This window comes from Protobothrops mucrosquamatus, unplaced genomic scaffold (assembly GCF_001527695.2).
Source record: "Protobothrops mucrosquamatus isolate PMUCROS unplaced genomic scaffold, P.Mucros_1.0 scaffold102, whole genome shotgun sequence".
NCBI lineage: Eukaryota > Metazoa > Chordata > Lepidosauria > Squamata > Viperidae > Protobothrops > Protobothrops mucrosquamatus.
In genome coordinates this window covers 416,613-436,206 of record NW_015386475.1, presented here as the reverse complement: position 1 = coordinate 436,206, position 19,594 = coordinate 416,613, and the positions used below count along the sequence as shown (strand labels likewise).

The following is a 19,594-nucleotide window of genomic DNA, read 5'->3' as shown; positions in this document are numbered from 1 at the left end:
AGTTTCCACTCAGACACAAATAGTGAATCTATGATGGCTAACCCAGAACAAAATAGAGGACCAAACACTTATTCTATACTATATGGATAATATGATTGATTCTCTGGCAAAAACAAGTGTTAGTGGAAACCCTAATGACAAAGACTCAAAATAGCAGCCTAGTTTGGGCAGAAAAGTATTCCTAAAGCTATGGTTACAGAGCAATACTTAATGGAGGTGACCTTGGCAAGCATTAGGAAGGAAAATACCTGACTCAGATATGGCGGATGAATCTCACTAAACCTACAGTAGAGCCGGCATAAGGAAAATGGCTGAGGATTGCAAGGTACTTCAAAAACAACCAGTCTAGGAAGAAAAACCTTGCTTGCAAAACAGCCACTTTAACTAGTTCACTATCAAATATACGCAGATGACTAGCTAGTGATTGTGTACAGGTTATTGTTTGAATTCCTGACTTTTTTAGCCCTAGATTTCTGGTCTAGAGTTTGGCCAGGTTACACAACCTGATAACCAGAATGTGGTTGGTTAGTTGTAGTTCAATATACTCTATGGTTAATCTCTGTGGTTAATTTATGATCCAATACTATCAGCCCTTCAAGGTAGACCAGGTCAGGAGACAGCATAACAAGAATACAATAATTCTACTTTCCTATATACAGTTATATTGGGTTATGATGACAATTATGATCAGGATTTCTCTCACTAACTGATGTTGTAAAGCACAATATTATATAGCCACATCACTTAGAAATGGCAATCCTAGGCAGTTCTGGTTGCCATCATAATCCCAGATATGTGGGTTGTAAAGAAGAAAGATTCAGGAATCTCAGGTAAGAAATGTAGGGCTACTGCAAAAGTTTGGGAAATTGCTATGGGAAGCTGTAGGGAGGGCTTGTGAAGACTGGTGCAGGTCACATACTAGTCACAGGAGGCTAGGGAAGTGCTGGAATAGCTGATACAGGCCACAGGACAGTCATGAGGACCCAGGGCAAAGCCTGGGAGGGCTGGTGCAAGTCATGTATGAGTTGCAGGAGGCTAGCTTTCATGCCAGCTTCCCTATTGAGCTTGCTTGTGGAAAACCAGCAGGGAAAGTCGCAAATGGCGATTACATGACTATGGCTTCCTACAATGACATAATTGCAAGCACAGAGATTGTGATCAAGTGACTGTGGGGTCATACATCCATTTTTTCAGTGAATAAATAGACATAAAGCAAAGCAATCTGTATAGTAACAGTAACTTATAACAGACAGTCAAGACTGAGCAATCTTAAGTCTCTTTCTCATGCTTTTGTTTTTTTCAGGCTACACTCATATTTACTAAAAATATATATTTTCTCCAACATTATTTCTGTGCTCAACAATATACACTTATGTTGTGTGAATAACAAAGCTGACTCACTTGTCACTGGGCTGGCAAGATGTGCAAATACAGTTTGAAAATGAATAACATCCTTGATCTTACTTTCCAACCTTAGCTTCATTTGCACTAGGCATTATTGGAATTAGGATCTTTATTTTTGCACTACCTCTTGTGTTCTGATTTTGTTAGTTTATATTCTGATATTAATTGTGTTTACAGTTTGTACTTAGGTTTTGCATTTTGATCTTTCAAATTTTGACTGTTGATTCTTGAACTATTGTTCTCTGTGTCAACAGAATACATAATATTTTTCATGTTTCAATATACACTCAAGAGAGCAATGTGAACCAAGCAATTCAATCTACATTTACGTGCCATTAAAAAGGTGCCAACAGTGGCTTAAGCTACAAACTTAAGGTATTTGGGAAAAGAGAGATTTGCCCTATGAGCCAAAACTACAGTAGCACCTATACTCCAAATTACTAGTGTTGCTTGTACTGACCTGAGCATCACAAGCATGTTAAGAAATATATGACCACTGAATGAATAAGTATAATAAAGTATGGGACTCCTTTATAGAAAATACAGCAGTTAACAAACGCATGATGGCTATATAAATGTATTAGATATATATGTATATGCTTGTATGTATGCATGTACACACACATACACACACACTTGCATATTTGAATCAGATAATTGTATACAGAATTGTAACTGTTTCAAGGAGAGAACCAACCTAGAACTAAAAAGAAATTTCCTAACAGAACAATTAATCAGTGAAACAAGTTGTCTCCAGAAGTTATGGGTACTCCAACACTGGAGGTATTTAAGAAGAGACTGGACAATCCTGTCTGAAATGGTGCAGGGTTTCCTGCTTGAGCCAGGAATTGGGCTACAAGACCTCCAAGGTCCCTTCCAATTCTATTATTTGGTTTATTATAGCAACATATTATATTTTATATTATGGGGGGGTGTTTTTCTGCTGTATCTTTTTAATTTTTTTTAAGCTCTAGTCATGTATTTTAATAATGTATGTATGTTTGCGTTTTGTTCCTTTTGTTCTTTTTCTGTTGTTATTTTAAAAGCTATAAACATTTACAAAAAATTTTAAAATAATATGGTCACCTAAACTGTCAAATTACTGGTTATTTATTTTTCTTAAAAAGGGGGGGAGTAGAAGTTAATTTAGAAGGTGTCAAAACATTTTTATCTGCAGTAAAATTATAATTATTATGACTTGTCTTATAAATCACTATCTTACATAAACATTTTGTCATTTTAATTAATTAAGCACTGTAAAATTAAACATGTAAATACCTGCTAATATCTGTTGCATAAGTGATGAGGTAGTTATTATTGGAGAAACCTCAGAAATGTTACTTGGACCACTGATACCACCACCTAAAAAAAACCACAAATCTCTTTAAATACTATATATTATTTAATACCTGTTCAACTCCTTCACTTGACAAACCTGCTGCAGGAATGTCATTCCTCAAAATAGCCATGGAAGTTCCATTTATTTAATTGATGGGGCTCTAAAGTAAGGTTCATTGGACTTAAGGTGTACCATTTCTGGAGCTAATTTCACATTAAGGGCAGGGCTTAGCACAAACAGTTTCATCTTTAAAACCCCACACGTACCAAGGAAAACTAATTCAACACTGTAGCAGTCAGTCCTGAAAAATAAATCTCTAGAATTTTTACCATGATGAAAATCTTCTGAGTTGTGCTGTAAACTGGTTGTTGCTAACAGGCTTGAGGACCTGAGACAATGAGATCATTTCCCAATAAGCACCTTTTCATTCTTCTATAACATGGCAGTTGAAAGCCAAAGGGTATTTTTCAAGTCTGAATTGCTTTCTCTTCTCCCACAGAGGTAGAAATTAGGTTTCAGTTTATCCACAATTCTAAGCAGGCAACGCTTATTTAAATGTTAGGTACCTGGAAAATAATTTCTTATCCTTTCACAATTACTAATATTTCTGACTTGTCTGCCATAGAAAACTGATCAAACCTCTGTCTCTTCTAACAATGAAGATGTTACCTTGTCTGGTAATGAAACATCTGCAAACAAACAACCAAGCTCAGAGAGCACCGAGGACTCTGCAGATCAACCCTGAGCTATATATATATAGTCTTCTATTGGTATCAGTCTGATTTCCCTAGAATATATAATATTCAATTCCCTAACTATCATAGTTCTTGCTAAGAACCCTGAAAATCGAAGTCCATACATCTGGAAAGTAGCCAGATTGGGGAAAGTTAACCTCTGTTAATTTTGCATAGAGCACTGAACTTGTATTTTTTTTCCTATCATTCTATCATATATCATATATATTCAATTACCATCAAGAATATCCGTGCCTGCAAAACAGAGTTCTGAAATAATATCACGCACTTCTATTTCATCAGGAACAGAAGGTCCAGGAATAAGAGTCCGTCTGTTTTTATCAAACAGAGCTTCCATAATGGCAAAAAAAATGGATGAATTGCAATCAAATATTTCCATCAGCAACCGTTCTGTGATGGTACGAGGCCAAGGCAGCTAAAATAAAATAAAAATATCAAGGATCATGTTGTATTTCAAATAAATTGAACTATAGTAATACATTTCTATAAAACAGTTACCATGACTGCTGAATGTTACATTGTAGAATTCGGTGACAAGTGAAACCTGGCTGCCATTTTTAATCCATTATAAGAAGCAAAATGTTATAAACCCGATTCTTTAAAAAAAATGAATTGTTGAGGGAGAAAGCTAAAATATGCTGCAAATAGTGTACATATGTATAACACACTATGCCATTTAATTATTAAAGATCATGAATCTGGCCTTTATACCAATGGGAGAGGCAAATGAGTAAGATTCAAAAGGCTAATAATAAACATTTCAGTGGCCAGGCACTGACAGCAACTAGTTTCTCAATAGAAATTACTTTCCAGAGATACAGCCTTTTAAGCCAGATTCCCCTGAGAAATCTATACATCAGGTAGTGGTTTCAAATACATTAGTACTTATTTGCAATTTCAGACAGCACAAAAAAACAAGACCAGACAGAATAAAGAGTTAGGTTCCAATGTAAAGATCTCTTTTCAAAGACAGAATCTGGAAGCATAAATAATATAAACCCCTCAGTTGAGCCCCAAATCTTTTCAAAACAGGTATTCTAATGGTATATCTAAGTGTACAGACAGACAGACAATATGAAGGAAAGTCACTTTCATGATTTCCTATTCCGACCAGGACAAGCCAACATTCCTAAAACTTACATGCTGTGCTTCTTTCAGATTAGCTTTTATTCTTGGTCTCAGAACTCCCTTTGGTCGCCTTCTTGGTTCAAATGCTGTTCTTTTAAAAATCATTGCTGCCATCTGGCTCAAAGTGAAGAAATGCATGATTACTATATTATTTCTGTTTTTAAATGCAGTAAACTTTATGAAAAACATGTACCTTTACAGATGCTTCTTTGAATTTTTTCTTTATTTCTATACTCAGAGGTGATGAACTCATAATCTCCATTTGCTTTAGTTCATCAATTTTAATCAAACCACGCCGTGCAAATACCTACAACATAATATATTCATTCACTTAATTTATTATAGGCACTCTGAAACTCTCACATAAAAATATTTTTGAAATTTTCTTTTTTTAATAAGGACATAGTAGGTAAAGAAAGGAAATAGCAATACTGTCTGTCCATTTTAACCTAGCAGTCCAATTGATGTTACAGATGCAACACTCCAAACCCTATCACAGAATCAGATTGCAAGTACTAAAGGGAACAAAGTTGGGAAAGGATTTTGGAAACACTGGCAATACCTGGGATGCAAATATCATTCAGTGTTTCTGCTCAAATGTCACAACTTTTTATTTGAGCCAATGAGTAAATAGACAGCAACAATGGAAACACATTAGAGAGACTACATTCGGTATATAACAAGTAATGAATGGGAAAAAGGCAGATGAGAATTTAACCTATAGGTAGGATAGAAAAAACTTGTTTGATTAGTAATACCAAGAACAATTGATGCCCCATGGTAGCAAGAAATTAGAAGGGTCAAATAAAATAAAAATGATGGCCCTTATAAAAGTAGTAATAAGTTGGTTGTGCACTTAAACTCAAATCTGATAACCCTTATAATTCAAAAGATTGGGGAGCAGAAAAAGGAAAAACTGCCAGAGGCAGTTAATCAATCTCCTATAAAGCACACATTAAAATCCTAAATTTTCATGTAAATAATTCCTATCCTAAATATAGACTGACAAATCTCAAATTTTAATGTAAACTATTTCTATCCTAACCGAGGAATATAAAAGCAAAGAAACTCCTTTTAGCTATGCTTTAGAGAGAGCAGCTCAAATAGCGGTATCTTTTATATCTTTTAATAAAAGTTAAAATAGAGATTATTACCTCTCCATGAATACCAGATTGACAATCATAGTAACACTGACAAACAGCAGCATACAGAGTGGCTCTCCATGTCAAATAGTGTACAGCTAAAAGTGGAATTGATGATTCCATACACACTGATGCCCACAATAAATATTCCAGCACCTATTAAAAAAGTATTCCTTTATTAATAAGCCAGACTGTGATTATTTTTTCTTTGATATTTTAATATATGTATTTCAAGTTATAGATAAAATTTTGATTACCTTTGGCTACCAACCTTGAGTGTATAAATCACATACATTCTCCAAGAGTTAATTGTTTGCTGCTTAAATTAAGTTAATACCCTTGCAATCAGAGACCATCCTCTCTTCCCAGTTTCAAGCATAAAATTAGGGAGTAGTTTTTTCACATACAGAAAGTCCTAAGACACATCTCAAACTTCAGTTTTAAATTGGAGTGAGGGACTGAAGGTTTGCTTTATTGTATTTGCTTTATTTATTTATGCCAGAGGTCTTCAAACTTGGCCCTTTTATGACTTGTGGACTTCAACTCCCAGAATTCCTCAGCCAGGCACGCTGGCTGAGGAATTCTGGGAATTGAAGTCCACAAGTCATAAAAGGGCCAAGTTTGAAGACCCCTGATTTACGCCCTTGGAATATCTAGAATATAGGAGTATATTTATTCGAATTCTTCACTTAGAGCTGGTTACTAATAGTTAAGTACAAAGATAAGCTGATGGTTACTATTAACGAAGTAATCTATCAATACAGAAACATCTCTTTTTCTAGTGCATCTCTTTCTCTAATTCATTAATTAAGATATCAGAGAATGATATAATGTAAATTGTCCTGCCTGGCCAAGAAAACTACAGGAACTAGACAAGGCAGTTACCAGAAGTCAATACAGAATCAAAGTCACGCACCGACAGCCATGAACATATATACGCATGTATGCATATATTAATCATTACTAAATAAGAATATTTTTCATAAAATAATAATATTATAGCGAACACAGATTGATCAGAAAAAATACTAATTTTACTACTTTCAAAATATAATTTCAAGAAAGTTAATTTAATCTCCACGTACACATTTAGATACTAAAAAGAGAAAAATCTATTGTGTTTGTTAAGAGCAACTGCCTGATCCCCAAAGGCAAATTAAAATTTAGGTACTGGAAGAGAACTGATAACATTTTTCCTTTTATAATGAAAATTTATTGCTTTGGATGAACTACAGTACAGTATCTTTTTAACCAACTCTTTTAAAAGAAAAAAATGTAACTGTGAAAATAGCCACTAGATGTCACTGGAATTCAACCTAATACAATAAAAGTCCTCTATATAACTATGTAATTTTTATACTGCAAATAGCTACATTATATTTTTATATACTAACCTTATCTTGAACATGTGAAAGCACAAAATAGTAAAAATATGTGCAAGACTATATATAGAGCATATTTTATATATATTCCACGATCATATCTTTATAGTTCTGAACCCATCTTAGTTCTCACACTCTTAAGGCAAGCTTTATACTCTTATTTAAACATTATGATTTGCCTTTGAACTTCCCCAGAGTACTACCAGCCCTATATAATTAGCAAAAAAAGGAAAAAGAAAAATAGATAATTGCTTTTAAAGAAAAGGATCCATAACCAAACAAGTCCTAATTTGACTTTCTGTTCACAAATCAAATACAAATCAAAAGGGGCAAGATAAAATATTCTGAATCAGGTTTTTCCATAGCTTTGTTGATAATAACATGCTTTCTCCCAGCATAAGAACTCTCTCAACAGTCACAAAGGACAAATACATAGTCTTATAACAGAAAACAGCAATAAAAGTCATTTAGCCCACAGATCCCCAACCTTTCCAGCTTTGCAGACCAGCGGGGCAGGGGGAGGAAATAGTTCCGTGTGAGTGGCAGGCATGCATGATTGCATGCGCAGCTCCATTTGTATAAGCATCAGGCACAAATGAAGCTTCATGCGCTCTCACAAGTACCTGCTGCTCACGCAAATGGAGCTGCGCACGCAAGTGCCCACGCCTGCTGCTCACACAGCCCAGTTCCAAACGAGCCACAGCCCAGTACCAGACCATGGCCCGGAGGTTGGGCACTCCTGAGTTCGCCCTTAAAGAACATTCCAAGGATGCATAGGACCCGTTTGGAGCTTTCCTCTAAGTTCAGATAATGCATATTTAAATACAAAGACAAAAAAAAGTTTAATAAATCATACATTAAAATGACAAGGCAGTCATTTTGAAAATGGATTCCCAATTTTCTTACCTGTTTCTAAATCTGATCCCTGCCAAAGCGCCTCCCCCCCCTTTTATAAGTGAATTTTCTCTTCTAGAGGAAACACATCTCTCTTCCTAATTATCTCTATAGGTGTATGGGTTAAAAGTTTCCTATTCGAAAAATAAGTTTTGATTTCTTATTATTATTTAAGGAATGCATTTTAATAATACATAGTTGTAATGCAAATAAAAGTTTGAACATTCCCCAACATACAACGAACAGTAATTTTAAAAGACAATTTTATTTTGACAAAGAATCAGCAGCAGACAGATAAATGCTTATACTTTATTTTAGGTACCTTAGCTGATTGGCCTATAATCATCAAGTGCCTGCATATGGTATACATATGAACTGTACCTATAAGAAAAAAATACTTTTAACATACAAATGCCATAGTTCTTTATTGTGATGAATTTTGTCAATAAATTAGAAACTTTCTTTGCTGTTACCCAACCTCATGTTCATTTATTAATGAAACAAAAATATTAATTAAAATTGTGCAATGTTTTATACCCTAATTGTATCATTTCAATTCAAAGACCTTATAAACAATGATCATTTTCACCCCCTTAAAATATCTCAATATTTAAATAGTTTTATGAATGCTTTTCCTAAATATTAGTAATTCCAAAATAAGAACTATCCTCTTAGATGTACACATTTTACATACTAGTGTTAATATTTTTTTTAAAAAACCAAGTATCCCATTATATTTCCATCGACATTGAAAAGATAGAATAGAATAGAACTTTATTGTCACTTTAAATGTACACTAATACATTAAAATGAAATTTTGTTGCATTCAGCTCTCAAATTACCATTACATATATACCCACATACACACTCATATATGACACAGAGAAATATCACAGTCTAGTTTGAATGTATATATATATATGGCGGGGGGGAAAGAATCCTGCAAATTTACAAGACGTAAGGAACAAAGCTGTTGCAGAATCTAGTAGTCCTGCTAGAAATACTTCGAAACCTCCTCCAGAGGGGAGCTACAGAAACAGACCATGAAGTGGTTGCATGGGGTCTCTAATAATGCTAAGCACATAGCAGTTATAAGCAGTATCCTGAATAATGGGAAGCAAGCTTCCTATAATCTTCTCAGCTGTCCTTACCACTCTCTGTGGTAATATGATAGCTATCATACAGCAAATTATTAAAGGTAAAGAGAAATGTGAAATGCTTCATCAGATTATTTAACTGTTTAAAAAGAGTTGCGTCAAAGCAAGATGAGTGGCAAAAAAATAATTGATAAATAAATCTCTCAAAATGAAAATCTCGTTGAAATTTTAAAAGATTCCTCCAATGTGGGGCAGCATAAGACAATATTTAAAACTGCATTCAGAGTTTTAAAAAGCATGGCATACCATTGTAGACAATCCAACATAAATGTTCATGGGGCAAAGTAATTTGCATGATGAGTTGCAGTATGGTTAAGATATTAAAACATGTCTTTCCAGAGTCTTGATTTAGGAGGTCATTGTCTTTATCACATACCATTTTATAAAGGCAAATATTCCTTGCTTGCAGAACATGGAGCTAAAATGAACAATAAGAAATTACTGAAATCAGAAATATATCATCAAAATGTGGCAATCTGATTTCTACATCTTTTCCCAATTATTTTATTACCCCCACCAAGAGTACTCAGATCATTCTTACAGCAATCAACTTCTTTCTTGGTCCTATTTTGCAACAGTCATCCATTTACTCCTTCTTCTTTCAAGATTATTTTGCTTTTTAATCCCTTGATATTTAAATCCTTCACTATTTGTCTAATTAACTCTTTGGTATCATCTAATGCTTGTTTTGGGCAATGGCTTTATTGATCTGTATTTAAATGTAAAGAAGGACTCAATGAAACATTGGCATTGTTGGTGCTTTGAAACAGTGTCCCAAAAGAAAACAAGCTGGCTGCTTCCTTGCAGGTTTTTCAGGAAGTGTTAAAAATATTTCAGAGAGCCTTTTCTTAGGTTTCCAGTTTGAACGCAGTAAAATCACTGCCTGAAATTTCTTACAGTTTTTTATCCAATTATCTGCAAGGTTCCTTTTTCAACCTAATGTTTCTACATTAAAATATATTTTCCTGTACTTAAATAACTAGAAAATAGTAATATTCTTATATGACAATCAGCATTACTAGCTATTTCAAGGAAGACTTAGCAAAGATTAGGAAATGGATTAGTATTAAACAAAAGCTAGGAAAAAGACTTAGTTCTCGGACTTACAGCCACAATTGAGCCCAAACTTAATCTTGTTAAGTTAGACATTTGTTAAGTGAGTTTGGTCCCATTTTATGACCTTTATAGCCACAGTTCTTAAGTGAATCATTGCATTTGTTAAGTTAGTAACATAGTTGTTCAGTGAATATGGCTTCTCCATTGACTTTGCTTGTCAGAAGGTTGCAAAAGCTGTTCACATGACCCCAGGACACTGCAACCACAGGACACTGCAACCATCATAAATATGAACCAGTTGCCAAGTGTTCAAATTTTGATCATGACCACGGGGAAGCTGCAACGGTCATAAGTGTGAAAAATGGTCATAAGTCACTTTTTAAAGTGCCGTTGTAACTTTTTACGATCACTAAATGAACTATTGTAAGTCAAGGACTACCTGTAAGGTTAAACTACAAAGTAAATAAGTATTCTAAAGAGAGAAAGATAGTATCAGTAAATAATAGTAATTGAAACAATCACTGTCATTTAATTTAAAAGAGAAACTGATAAGTCTAAGAAGATATTTTAAAGCATCTAGAAGCTAAACTATTCTTTCAATATTGTTCACCTAATTTTAGAATACCCTAAACGTAGACCAAAATATTCCTTTAATTCAATAAAATGGAAATTCTATATTGAATCAGTCTGTACTGGGCTTAGTTTAATTATAATCACAAAAATGATCTAATGTTCTAAGTATTTAGTAGCATTTAGTTATCAAAGAATTACAATAGATCTCATAATTGGAATCATGGACCAACTTATTGGATTTTATTTTTATTTTTTTAAAAAAGGTTCAAATGGCTTATTCTTCTATTACAAACACCTGGTTTTCAGTTATCAACTTTGAAAGTGAAATATTTTTTCTCTGCCTTGAATGCATAAAGAATAGATACCATCACAAAACAGATCCATTCCTGAATAATGTACTAAACAAGTGACATTTTATTTCATATGTATTAGATTAAGCTGAATTTTTACAAGGAATTAAAACTTTTTTCTTAAACGATAATCATGAAGATCCCATAGTAAACAAATATAATACATTTCAATAATGAACTAACAAAATAAATACAGGATATTGGCAATTCAGCAATATCAGGACTACAGGTAGTCCTCCATTACAACCATTCATTTAATGACGGTTTAAAGTTAGCATGGCTCTGAAAAAAGTTATTTATGACCATTTTTCACACTTATCACTATTGCAGCATCACTAAGGTCATGTGATCAAAATACGGATGCTTGGCAACTGGCTCATATTTATGATAGTTGCAATGTTCCAGGATCATGTGATCACCTTTTGTGACCTTCTGACAAGCAAAGTCAGTGCGGAAGCCAGATTCACTTAACAACTGTCTCACTTAGCAACAAAAGTTTTGAATTCAATTATGATCGTAAGTCAAGCATTACTGTACCTACTTTACACTTGAACTGGATTTTGTTAATGGCTAAAGAAGCCCAATCTGAACATTTGTTTTTCATACATGAGGTCTGACATCTTACTCATGTTCAAAAAAGAGCGCAATAGAGGATGCATTGTTGTGTAATGTGCACATGTGCTATAATTATATATACAAGTGCAAATTTAGAAATTATCATAATTTAAATGAAAATTTGATACATCTCACCAATATAAAACAATGCAGGCAGTCCTTGACTTATGACAGCAATTGGGACTGGGATTGTTGTCACAACAGCAATGCCATTGTAAACTACGTTATCACGCAACTGCATTGCTTAACAGCAACATCAGAATCCTAGTGGCCATCTTAACCTCAAGATGTGCAGGTCAAGTGGGGAAGCAATGGGAGTCCCATGAACATAATAATGTTGTAGGAGAATATGGGGGTAATGGAAATGTGCCCTGGGAGCTGGGAAAGGTCAGGAAAAAGGGAAGCCTTGGGAAGGCTAGCACAGGCCAAGCATGAGTTGGGGGAAGCTGAGAGAGTTTGGAAGACCCAATGCAGGCCGTATATGAGTTGGGGGTGGCGGGGCAAATGGGGGTACTGCAGCACAGCACATGCGCAAGAAGGCCAGGGGTGGATAGCAAGGCAGGGTGATGGGCAGGAAAACCAAGAAATAACAACTCGCTCTAGCGCATTTCTTTCAATCTGTATTCCCCATTGTGGGCCAGTTTATTCTCTTGTAATCCTTTCCTTTCCAATGAATGCAAATACAAACATTAAATCCCTTCTTGCTAATTATCTAGTGCCAGTGTGAACATTTCAAAGGGCAGAGGAGTGGGGAAAAAGGAAAGCTGAAATAAAACCATAATCATAGTCGTGGTCACATGATTTTCCACTAAGCAACTAAATCACTTAGCAACCAAATTTTTTATCTCAACTGTGGGTCCCTAAACAAGGACTACCTGTAATCCAAGACAGTTTACTATCAAAATCCAGAAATTAATTATGGGAGGGAAAGAGAAAATTACATTTCTAATACTTTGCTCTCAACAATTCATGAATGGATTTCACAAAAGAAAGAAGACATTGGTTATATTTTCTTTCTGCTCTCATTTTTCTAAACTTGTTCCTAGAATAAAGTGTAATCATCTTGAAAAAAAAATCACATATTTTCTTCTTATCAAATAATACATTTGGAATATAATATGGGCCATATTCATGGCCCATTTCATGAAGCCTGGCTAATGCCAAATTATAGAAACATTAAATAACGTTAACAGCTGTTGTAAATACTTACTGTACGTGTAGCACTTTGATCTCTAAATCCGTTTGGGAAAAAATTAGACTTTAATTGATGTGCATCTAATCCAGGTTTGTTTATATTTATACCACTAATTTGTTGAAGATACTGCTCATAGCAATACAAAATTGCTAGCTTATATTCCTGAAAACAAAAATAATTGTGTTTCACATATATTTTCCATAAAATTATTATAGTTGCACACAAACAGGTAGGATAAAAATGCAATAATTATAATACTCCCTTGAAAATGAATTAAACTGAATTAAGTTGTTCTACATACTTATTGAACATTTAAACTTAATACTTATTGAATATTTAAACTTAAACATTTAAAGTTCAATAAGTTCATATAACAACTGAATCCACTGGAATTCATTTTCAAATAAGCAAGCATTATGATGAATACCGCACAAAAGACATTGGGATATTTTATTTATTTAGTAGTTTTAAAACTAAGTTCTTCTTTATTCCAAATAAGAGCAGTCTCAAGTAAACTTTTTAAAATACTTTCATTGAGAAGAAACAGTAATATAGACAAAATTAGTAAAATTATCCCTACTGCTTATATTTCACAGCAACTAGTACTGGTTCAGTTAATACACAGTAATAGCCATCATATGGTTCATTGGCTTTGGATCAGTATATTGCATGTACTATGTTTAAATAGTTTATAATTTATGACTTGGTGTTGTGTAAACCTAAACATTTACGCTCATTTAGCAAAACAAGTTAAACTAGATTATGGTTTAGGTAAAGCATAGACACACTAAGAGGCATAATACCTCTAATAATAATCACAAGTAAACACTCAGATTGATTTCATACAAATCTGTATTAAATATCAAAAACAAATATGAATAATAGCTTAATATAGGTATCTTTAAGTAATATTAAATATATTCAGATAATCATCAATTTATAATGATAATTGACACCAGAATTTCCACCTCTAAGCAGTGCAGTCATAAAGTGCAACTGCATTGGTAAGTGACAACCATTACTGAAGAGCCAGTTACCATTGTTAATCAAATCCCATAGTCATTAGGCAAAGCAACTTCTAACCAGATTTCCCATCCAAGTCAATGGAGAAGCCAACAAGGAACTTGCAAGTCCCAGGCCAGCATGCAGGTAAGTGGTTGCTGCTGGATGGTAGAGGGAGCAAGGGAGTGTGCTGGAGTACAAGGGAGGCACAGTGAGGGTCAGAAAAGGTGCATGAAGATACAAGGTGGTGCATGAGACATGTGGTAACAGCAAGGAGGGTGCACAAGATTACAAGGAGCTGAGTAAGAAGCACAGCACAGGTTGGAGAGAATGCATGAGGGTGTGGAAGAGCATGAGTGGCCAATGAAAAGTGAGCACAACGGGACTGGAGGAGGTGCAGGTAGGCAATGAATTTCTGGGGAAGGCAGAAGGGAATGTTGCAAATATCAATCATGAGAGCACTGAAAATGATCATAAGTGCAAATCAATTGCCAATCACCCAGATTGCAATCGTGTGACTGTAGAGATGCTGGGATGGCCAGAATTAAGGGCCAGTCATTAACACCATTTGTTCAGTGCCACTGAAACTTTAAACAGACACTGAATAAATGTTAATAGGTCGAGGATTACCTGTAAACAGAATGGAAGACACAGGGCTCAAGATTGGGAATACAAAATCATATAGTAGTTTTCCAAAATGCACATTGTGTAAGGCTAAGCTGAGGTAACTGAATCACCTTTAGGATTATAAAATGCTGAATGCAGGCAGTACGGTGTGAAATAATTTAAAATTATTTCAATCAATGCTTATCATTTTAAGGTAGTATGTCTACTGAAATTAATGCTTAAAATATTCCACATTACATATGTTGGACTAGTTCTAGAGTTTGTTTCTGAGAAAAAGTGGACATTCCTTTTAATGAAGACTTGTGGAAGCATTTACTGAAGAAATGGGGTAAAGTACAGTAATTTTTGTCAATTCCCTCTTCCTCTTCTAACTTTCTACCATTATTCCCATCTGTTTCAGAGTTCCCTAATATTCAGTAAAACCTTCTTGTCTTTACAGCAGAGTCCTAATTGTGTCTCCCAATTCCTGCTATGTAAAATTGACCTGAATTGAACCCAACTGAATTAAAATATTATATACAAAACATCATTTTGCACAAGTTGATGAACACTCATGCCTGTATACATGTAACAGAAATCTGATAAAAGTGATTCATCAGAATCATTACTTACTTTCATTTCCATAAGCTGATCACCAATTTTCACAAGAGTTTCATTATAATACCAATCTGGGAGTCGAGGCCTGTAGTTGTTCCAGATATTAAACAAAGAAGTGGTTCTAAATAAAAATCACCACAGGAAATCACTTACTGAGGTATGGTAATAATCTTGTCAGATTAATATTTTTAGAATGGCAATAAGACAGTAGTGCTATATTTTACCGGATACCCTAAGTATTCTAAGAATGAAAACTGTTTATATTTTTAAAGTAACAGGTATTTAATTCATAAATATTAACACCTGTTTCATGTAATGACTAAGCTTCAAGCTAGAAACCAACAGACAGTGAATTCTACTCCTGGCTGAGACACAATGCTAGTGGAGTGATTTTGGGTCAATTGCTTTCTCTCCACCTTAGAAAGTGGCAAACCACTACAGAAAAATGTTGCCATGATAACTGCAGGGTCTATTCCAAGCAGTTACCAGGAGTTAACTCTGACTTGAAGAGCAAAAAAATGTTATAAATAACAGTAATATTTATAAGATATCTGAAATATTTTAACCTATTAAACTATTGTTTGATATATTGCCTGTATAAGTTTTAAACACCATAAAATATCAAAATATTATTTCCATAAAAACCTCCTTGAGATCTAAGTAAATAGTAAATTATAATGTAGAAATCTTATTACACTAATATAATAACAAAAACTGGAAAAACAACAGAAACAATCAAAGAGATCCAACAGAAACAAATACACTATTTTATGTTGATATGCATCACATAAACTAAAGATTAAATCAAACCAGGAAGCAGAAAACAAAGATTAAAAGAGAATAGCAAATAAAAACATGCAACATATAAAACACTTCCCAATTATATTACTGTAACATGCTCTCCATGAGACCTTTGTGAAAGCAATCATGAAGCTACAATTGCATGTGCAGTTCTAGGCACTCTGCAGTTTGCCATCTTATACCACTGTGTGAGCTGAATTAGCTTCCAATTGCTTTTCAGGTGCAATCCAGGATGCTGGTTATTATTTTTAAAGCCTTACATAGCACAGGGTCAGATTATTAGAGGGACACCCCTTCCTGAGAATGTCTGCTATTCCACTAAATTAGATAAAGTGAACACGCTCCAGATATCTTCCCTCAAATGTTATAACCTAGTGGGACCTAGGAAGCATGACTGTAGCTGACTTGGCCATTTGGAATAGTCTCTTACATGAAATTGGGAGAGGGCAACTAGTTTTTAATTTTCCCAAAAGCCATGAAAACGCTGCTTTTCTCCCAAGCATTGAACTAAGATGGGGTTAACTCAGAGGGTTCTGATGCTTTGGTGGGAAGGGCATGGTATGTAAATTAATTAGTTGCAGTGAGATCAGTGGGTGAGATAAGTGGTCATATACATTTTTAAATAAATAAACTAATAAATTATATTGTAAAATGGATAATATAAAATGGGAGAAAACTGCAAGTTATCCAAATAACATCTGCTCTATAAAATAAACTTAAAATAAGTGACTTTTAACCTAATGACAGTTGTGAAAGGGGAAAAAATGAAACGTTACTAAAAGTAATCTATCTCTCCCATTATTTTAACTTCATTTTTGTTAAAACTCTGATAAAGGGGTTTGTCTATTACTTTTCTTCCTGTTTAGGTAGCAAACAGAAATTTTCACCTTGCTATCAAAGCTGCAAGTCCCTGTAGCTGGGGCAAAAGAATATTCTATTTCCCTTAGTAACAGCTGTAAATACCTAAGGAAATATTTTTGCTAGAAGGAAAACACAATGCATAAGGGGCAAATACATGTTACCATAAAACAATGATTCTACAGATTTCAACATTTAAATCGCAGGATATACTAGCAGATGATGTATATATAACTTGGGCCTTCATAGTGACCACTGAATAGGGATTTCTTTCTTACTGGCTGTTTTCATTAAGAATTTACCAAGTTTTAAAAATAATAATAAATGGGATAAAAAATTAAGTGTATGTTGGAGGAAATGAAATGGGGAGATTTGTCTGTCCTTCCTAACAGCATATTTGCAAATATTCATTGAGCAATGGTTTCTGAAAGCTGTAAAGCAAGCTATCTCAGCCTAGCAACATCCATATCTCCTGAACAATTATTCCCATCAGTTTGCAGCTATTTTAAATCATAATTTGCTCTTTCATTTCTAAAAGTTTATACATTTTTTCCTATAAGCCAATTACTGCAGCAACTCTTAAAGAAAAAAAATGAATACAAAAAGAAGTTGCTGGATATCAATTTTATTCTGGTGGTTTTGTACACTCTTGACAATTGATACAAATGTTATTCCAACCAGCTTACTCATGCAAATTCTGCTCATTTGAACAAACAACTAGTATGGTCAGAATGTCATAAGAGAAGTTCATAGAAGATCTAGGGGGGGAAAAACCCTCTGTAAACCATAACCAGGAGACATGATATTCTGTGACCTCATTCCTCATTGGCCTCACAAAAGTAAACATATCAGCTGCACTTGAAGAAGTCCTTGTAGTATTATTAGTTTGTTAATTCACCTAATTCGTCTCCATGGTACATGTTTATATCAGGAAAGCTTTCCTATCTTGCAACTTCTATGAAGAATCCACCTTTTAAAAACTAAAAGCTTCCTTGTTCTACTTCAACAAATAAAAAAATATAATTGTAATTGGAATTGTGAAAAATTATAAGTTTTCATGTGCAAATACAGCCAAACCTTATAAGAAATACCTAATATGGCTTTAGCAACCATACTGAATACAGTAATCAAATAAATTAATTTTAATAAAAAATCAATTTATCTTTCTTTCATCCTCCCCTTGTAAGCTCCTCTGCCTTTGGAACAGCTTCACGACAGAGTAGACCAAAACAATATTTCTCCAGATTGGAGATGCACTGATGGGAGAAACATCATTTGATAAATTCCTCTTCCTGACTAAATATTCCAGGCAGGAGAGGAGGGGAAATGGCAATCACAAGCATCACACTTTCAAAATTGTTGTTTTTTTTCCATATTGTTAAAGTATCCCTTGAGTCATGCTGAACTCCTGACGTTTATCTAGATGTCTTGTTTTCCTGACAACAATAAACGGATTTGCCACAACCTTTTTTCGGAAGGTTTTTTTCGCTTCCTCGGGGACGCTCAGAGTCCGGGGATTATTTGGTACTTTCCCACCCGAATACTAACGAGGTGCGACCCTGCTTAGTTTTTCGACAGCCTCCATAACAGGCTCGATGCTCCCTCATTGTCGGACATAAAGTAAAATACAAATGCAGGTGAGTTATGTTGAATCCACTCAGTAATCAGGAATTGCTACAGGGAAAAACGGGAAAGGAAGGAGCAGCCCAGGAGGAAGGCGGGGGAGGCGAGACCCTTTGGTCGCCTTGGATCACAAGAGTGGGGAAAGAAGCAGAAGGTTCCCTCTCCGCTTTACCCTCGCCTGTGCAGCTCCTTATCCTTGGAGCTCGCGCCCCCCGCTTCCCGTTTCCGCTTGAGGAAGCCCAGGCAATCGCTCAGGTCGGACTCGAATCGGTGAATCACCGGGTTTCTTGGATCCACAGAGCCATAGAAAATGGCGGGGGCCGAGGGAGGCAGAGTCGGGGAACGCGCTCGGCTTTTGGGAAGCTCAGCCATAGCGCTCCCTCGCTTTCGCTCTTTCTGCTCAACCGGCGGCGGCGGCGGCGGCACGCGAACGGTTGCTAGGAGACAGGCCAACAGGCCGAGCGAGCAGAGGGGGAGGCGGGGGCAGGAGGATCTGGAGGGGGAGGAAGCGAAGGGAGGGGCGGGCGCTCGCGCTTTCTTTGTCCTCCCGGGTGCTCGCGGGGTTCCTTCGGCTTTCGGGGGGGTGTATGCATCGGGTCCCGGCATTTCAAACTATGGTGGTGGAGTGATCGCCCAAGTCTTTGTCTAGGATCATCCAGTGGACTCATGGCAGAAGAACGTTTGCCTTCCCACCTTTTGTGAGAAATGCGAGGCAGCGTGTTTCATTTAAAAATGTCCTGCTGTTTCAGAAGTTGCTTCAATAATACTATACATACCAGGATATCTTCCCCACTAACGGGACACAGGAATAATTTTTTGTTCACCAAATCGTTCATCTATATTTTTTTTTAGATTTTCTCGAAAATGAACACTAATAATAATAATAATAATAATAATAATAATAATAATAATAATAATAATAATAATAATAATAATAATAATAGAGGCATGGGAAGACAAAGCACTACATGGCCAGTACATAAAAAAAATAGCTGGGAAAGCAGATAATAGCAAGACCTGGCAATGGCTAAGAGCAGGAAAATTGAAGAAAGAGACCGAGGGTCTAATTCTGGCTGCACAAGACCAAGCCTTAAGG

General features: G+C 35.2%; 1 protein-coding gene across 1 annotated transcript in view; it reads right to left on the bottom strand.

Moving 5' to 3' along the window:
* Positions 1-18,879, bottom strand: part of CFAP54 (cilia and flagella associated protein 54) — a 141,613-nt gene extending 122,734 nt beyond the window's left edge. Inside the window, exons 1-10 of the mRNA XM_029283473.1 lie at positions 18,671-18,879; positions 15,232-15,337; positions 13,006-13,152; positions 9,448-9,619; positions 8,367-8,425; positions 5,781-5,924; positions 4,820-4,933; positions 4,639-4,740; positions 3,715-3,913; positions 2,683-2,766 (exon numbers count right to left, since the gene is read on the bottom strand). Of these exons, the coding sequence (XP_029139306.1) occupies positions 2,683-2,766; positions 3,715-3,913; positions 4,639-4,740; positions 4,820-4,933; positions 5,781-5,924; positions 8,367-8,425; positions 9,448-9,619; positions 13,006-13,152; positions 15,232-15,337; positions 18,671-18,870 (1,327 nt within the window). The 5' untranslated portion in view covers positions 18,871-18,879. The remainder of the gene's footprint in view (positions 1-2,682; positions 2,767-3,714; positions 3,914-4,638; positions 4,741-4,819; positions 4,934-5,780; positions 5,925-8,366; positions 8,426-9,447; positions 9,620-13,005; positions 13,153-15,231; positions 15,338-18,670) is intronic.
* Between the last annotated feature and the right edge of the window lie 715 nt (positions 18,880-19,594).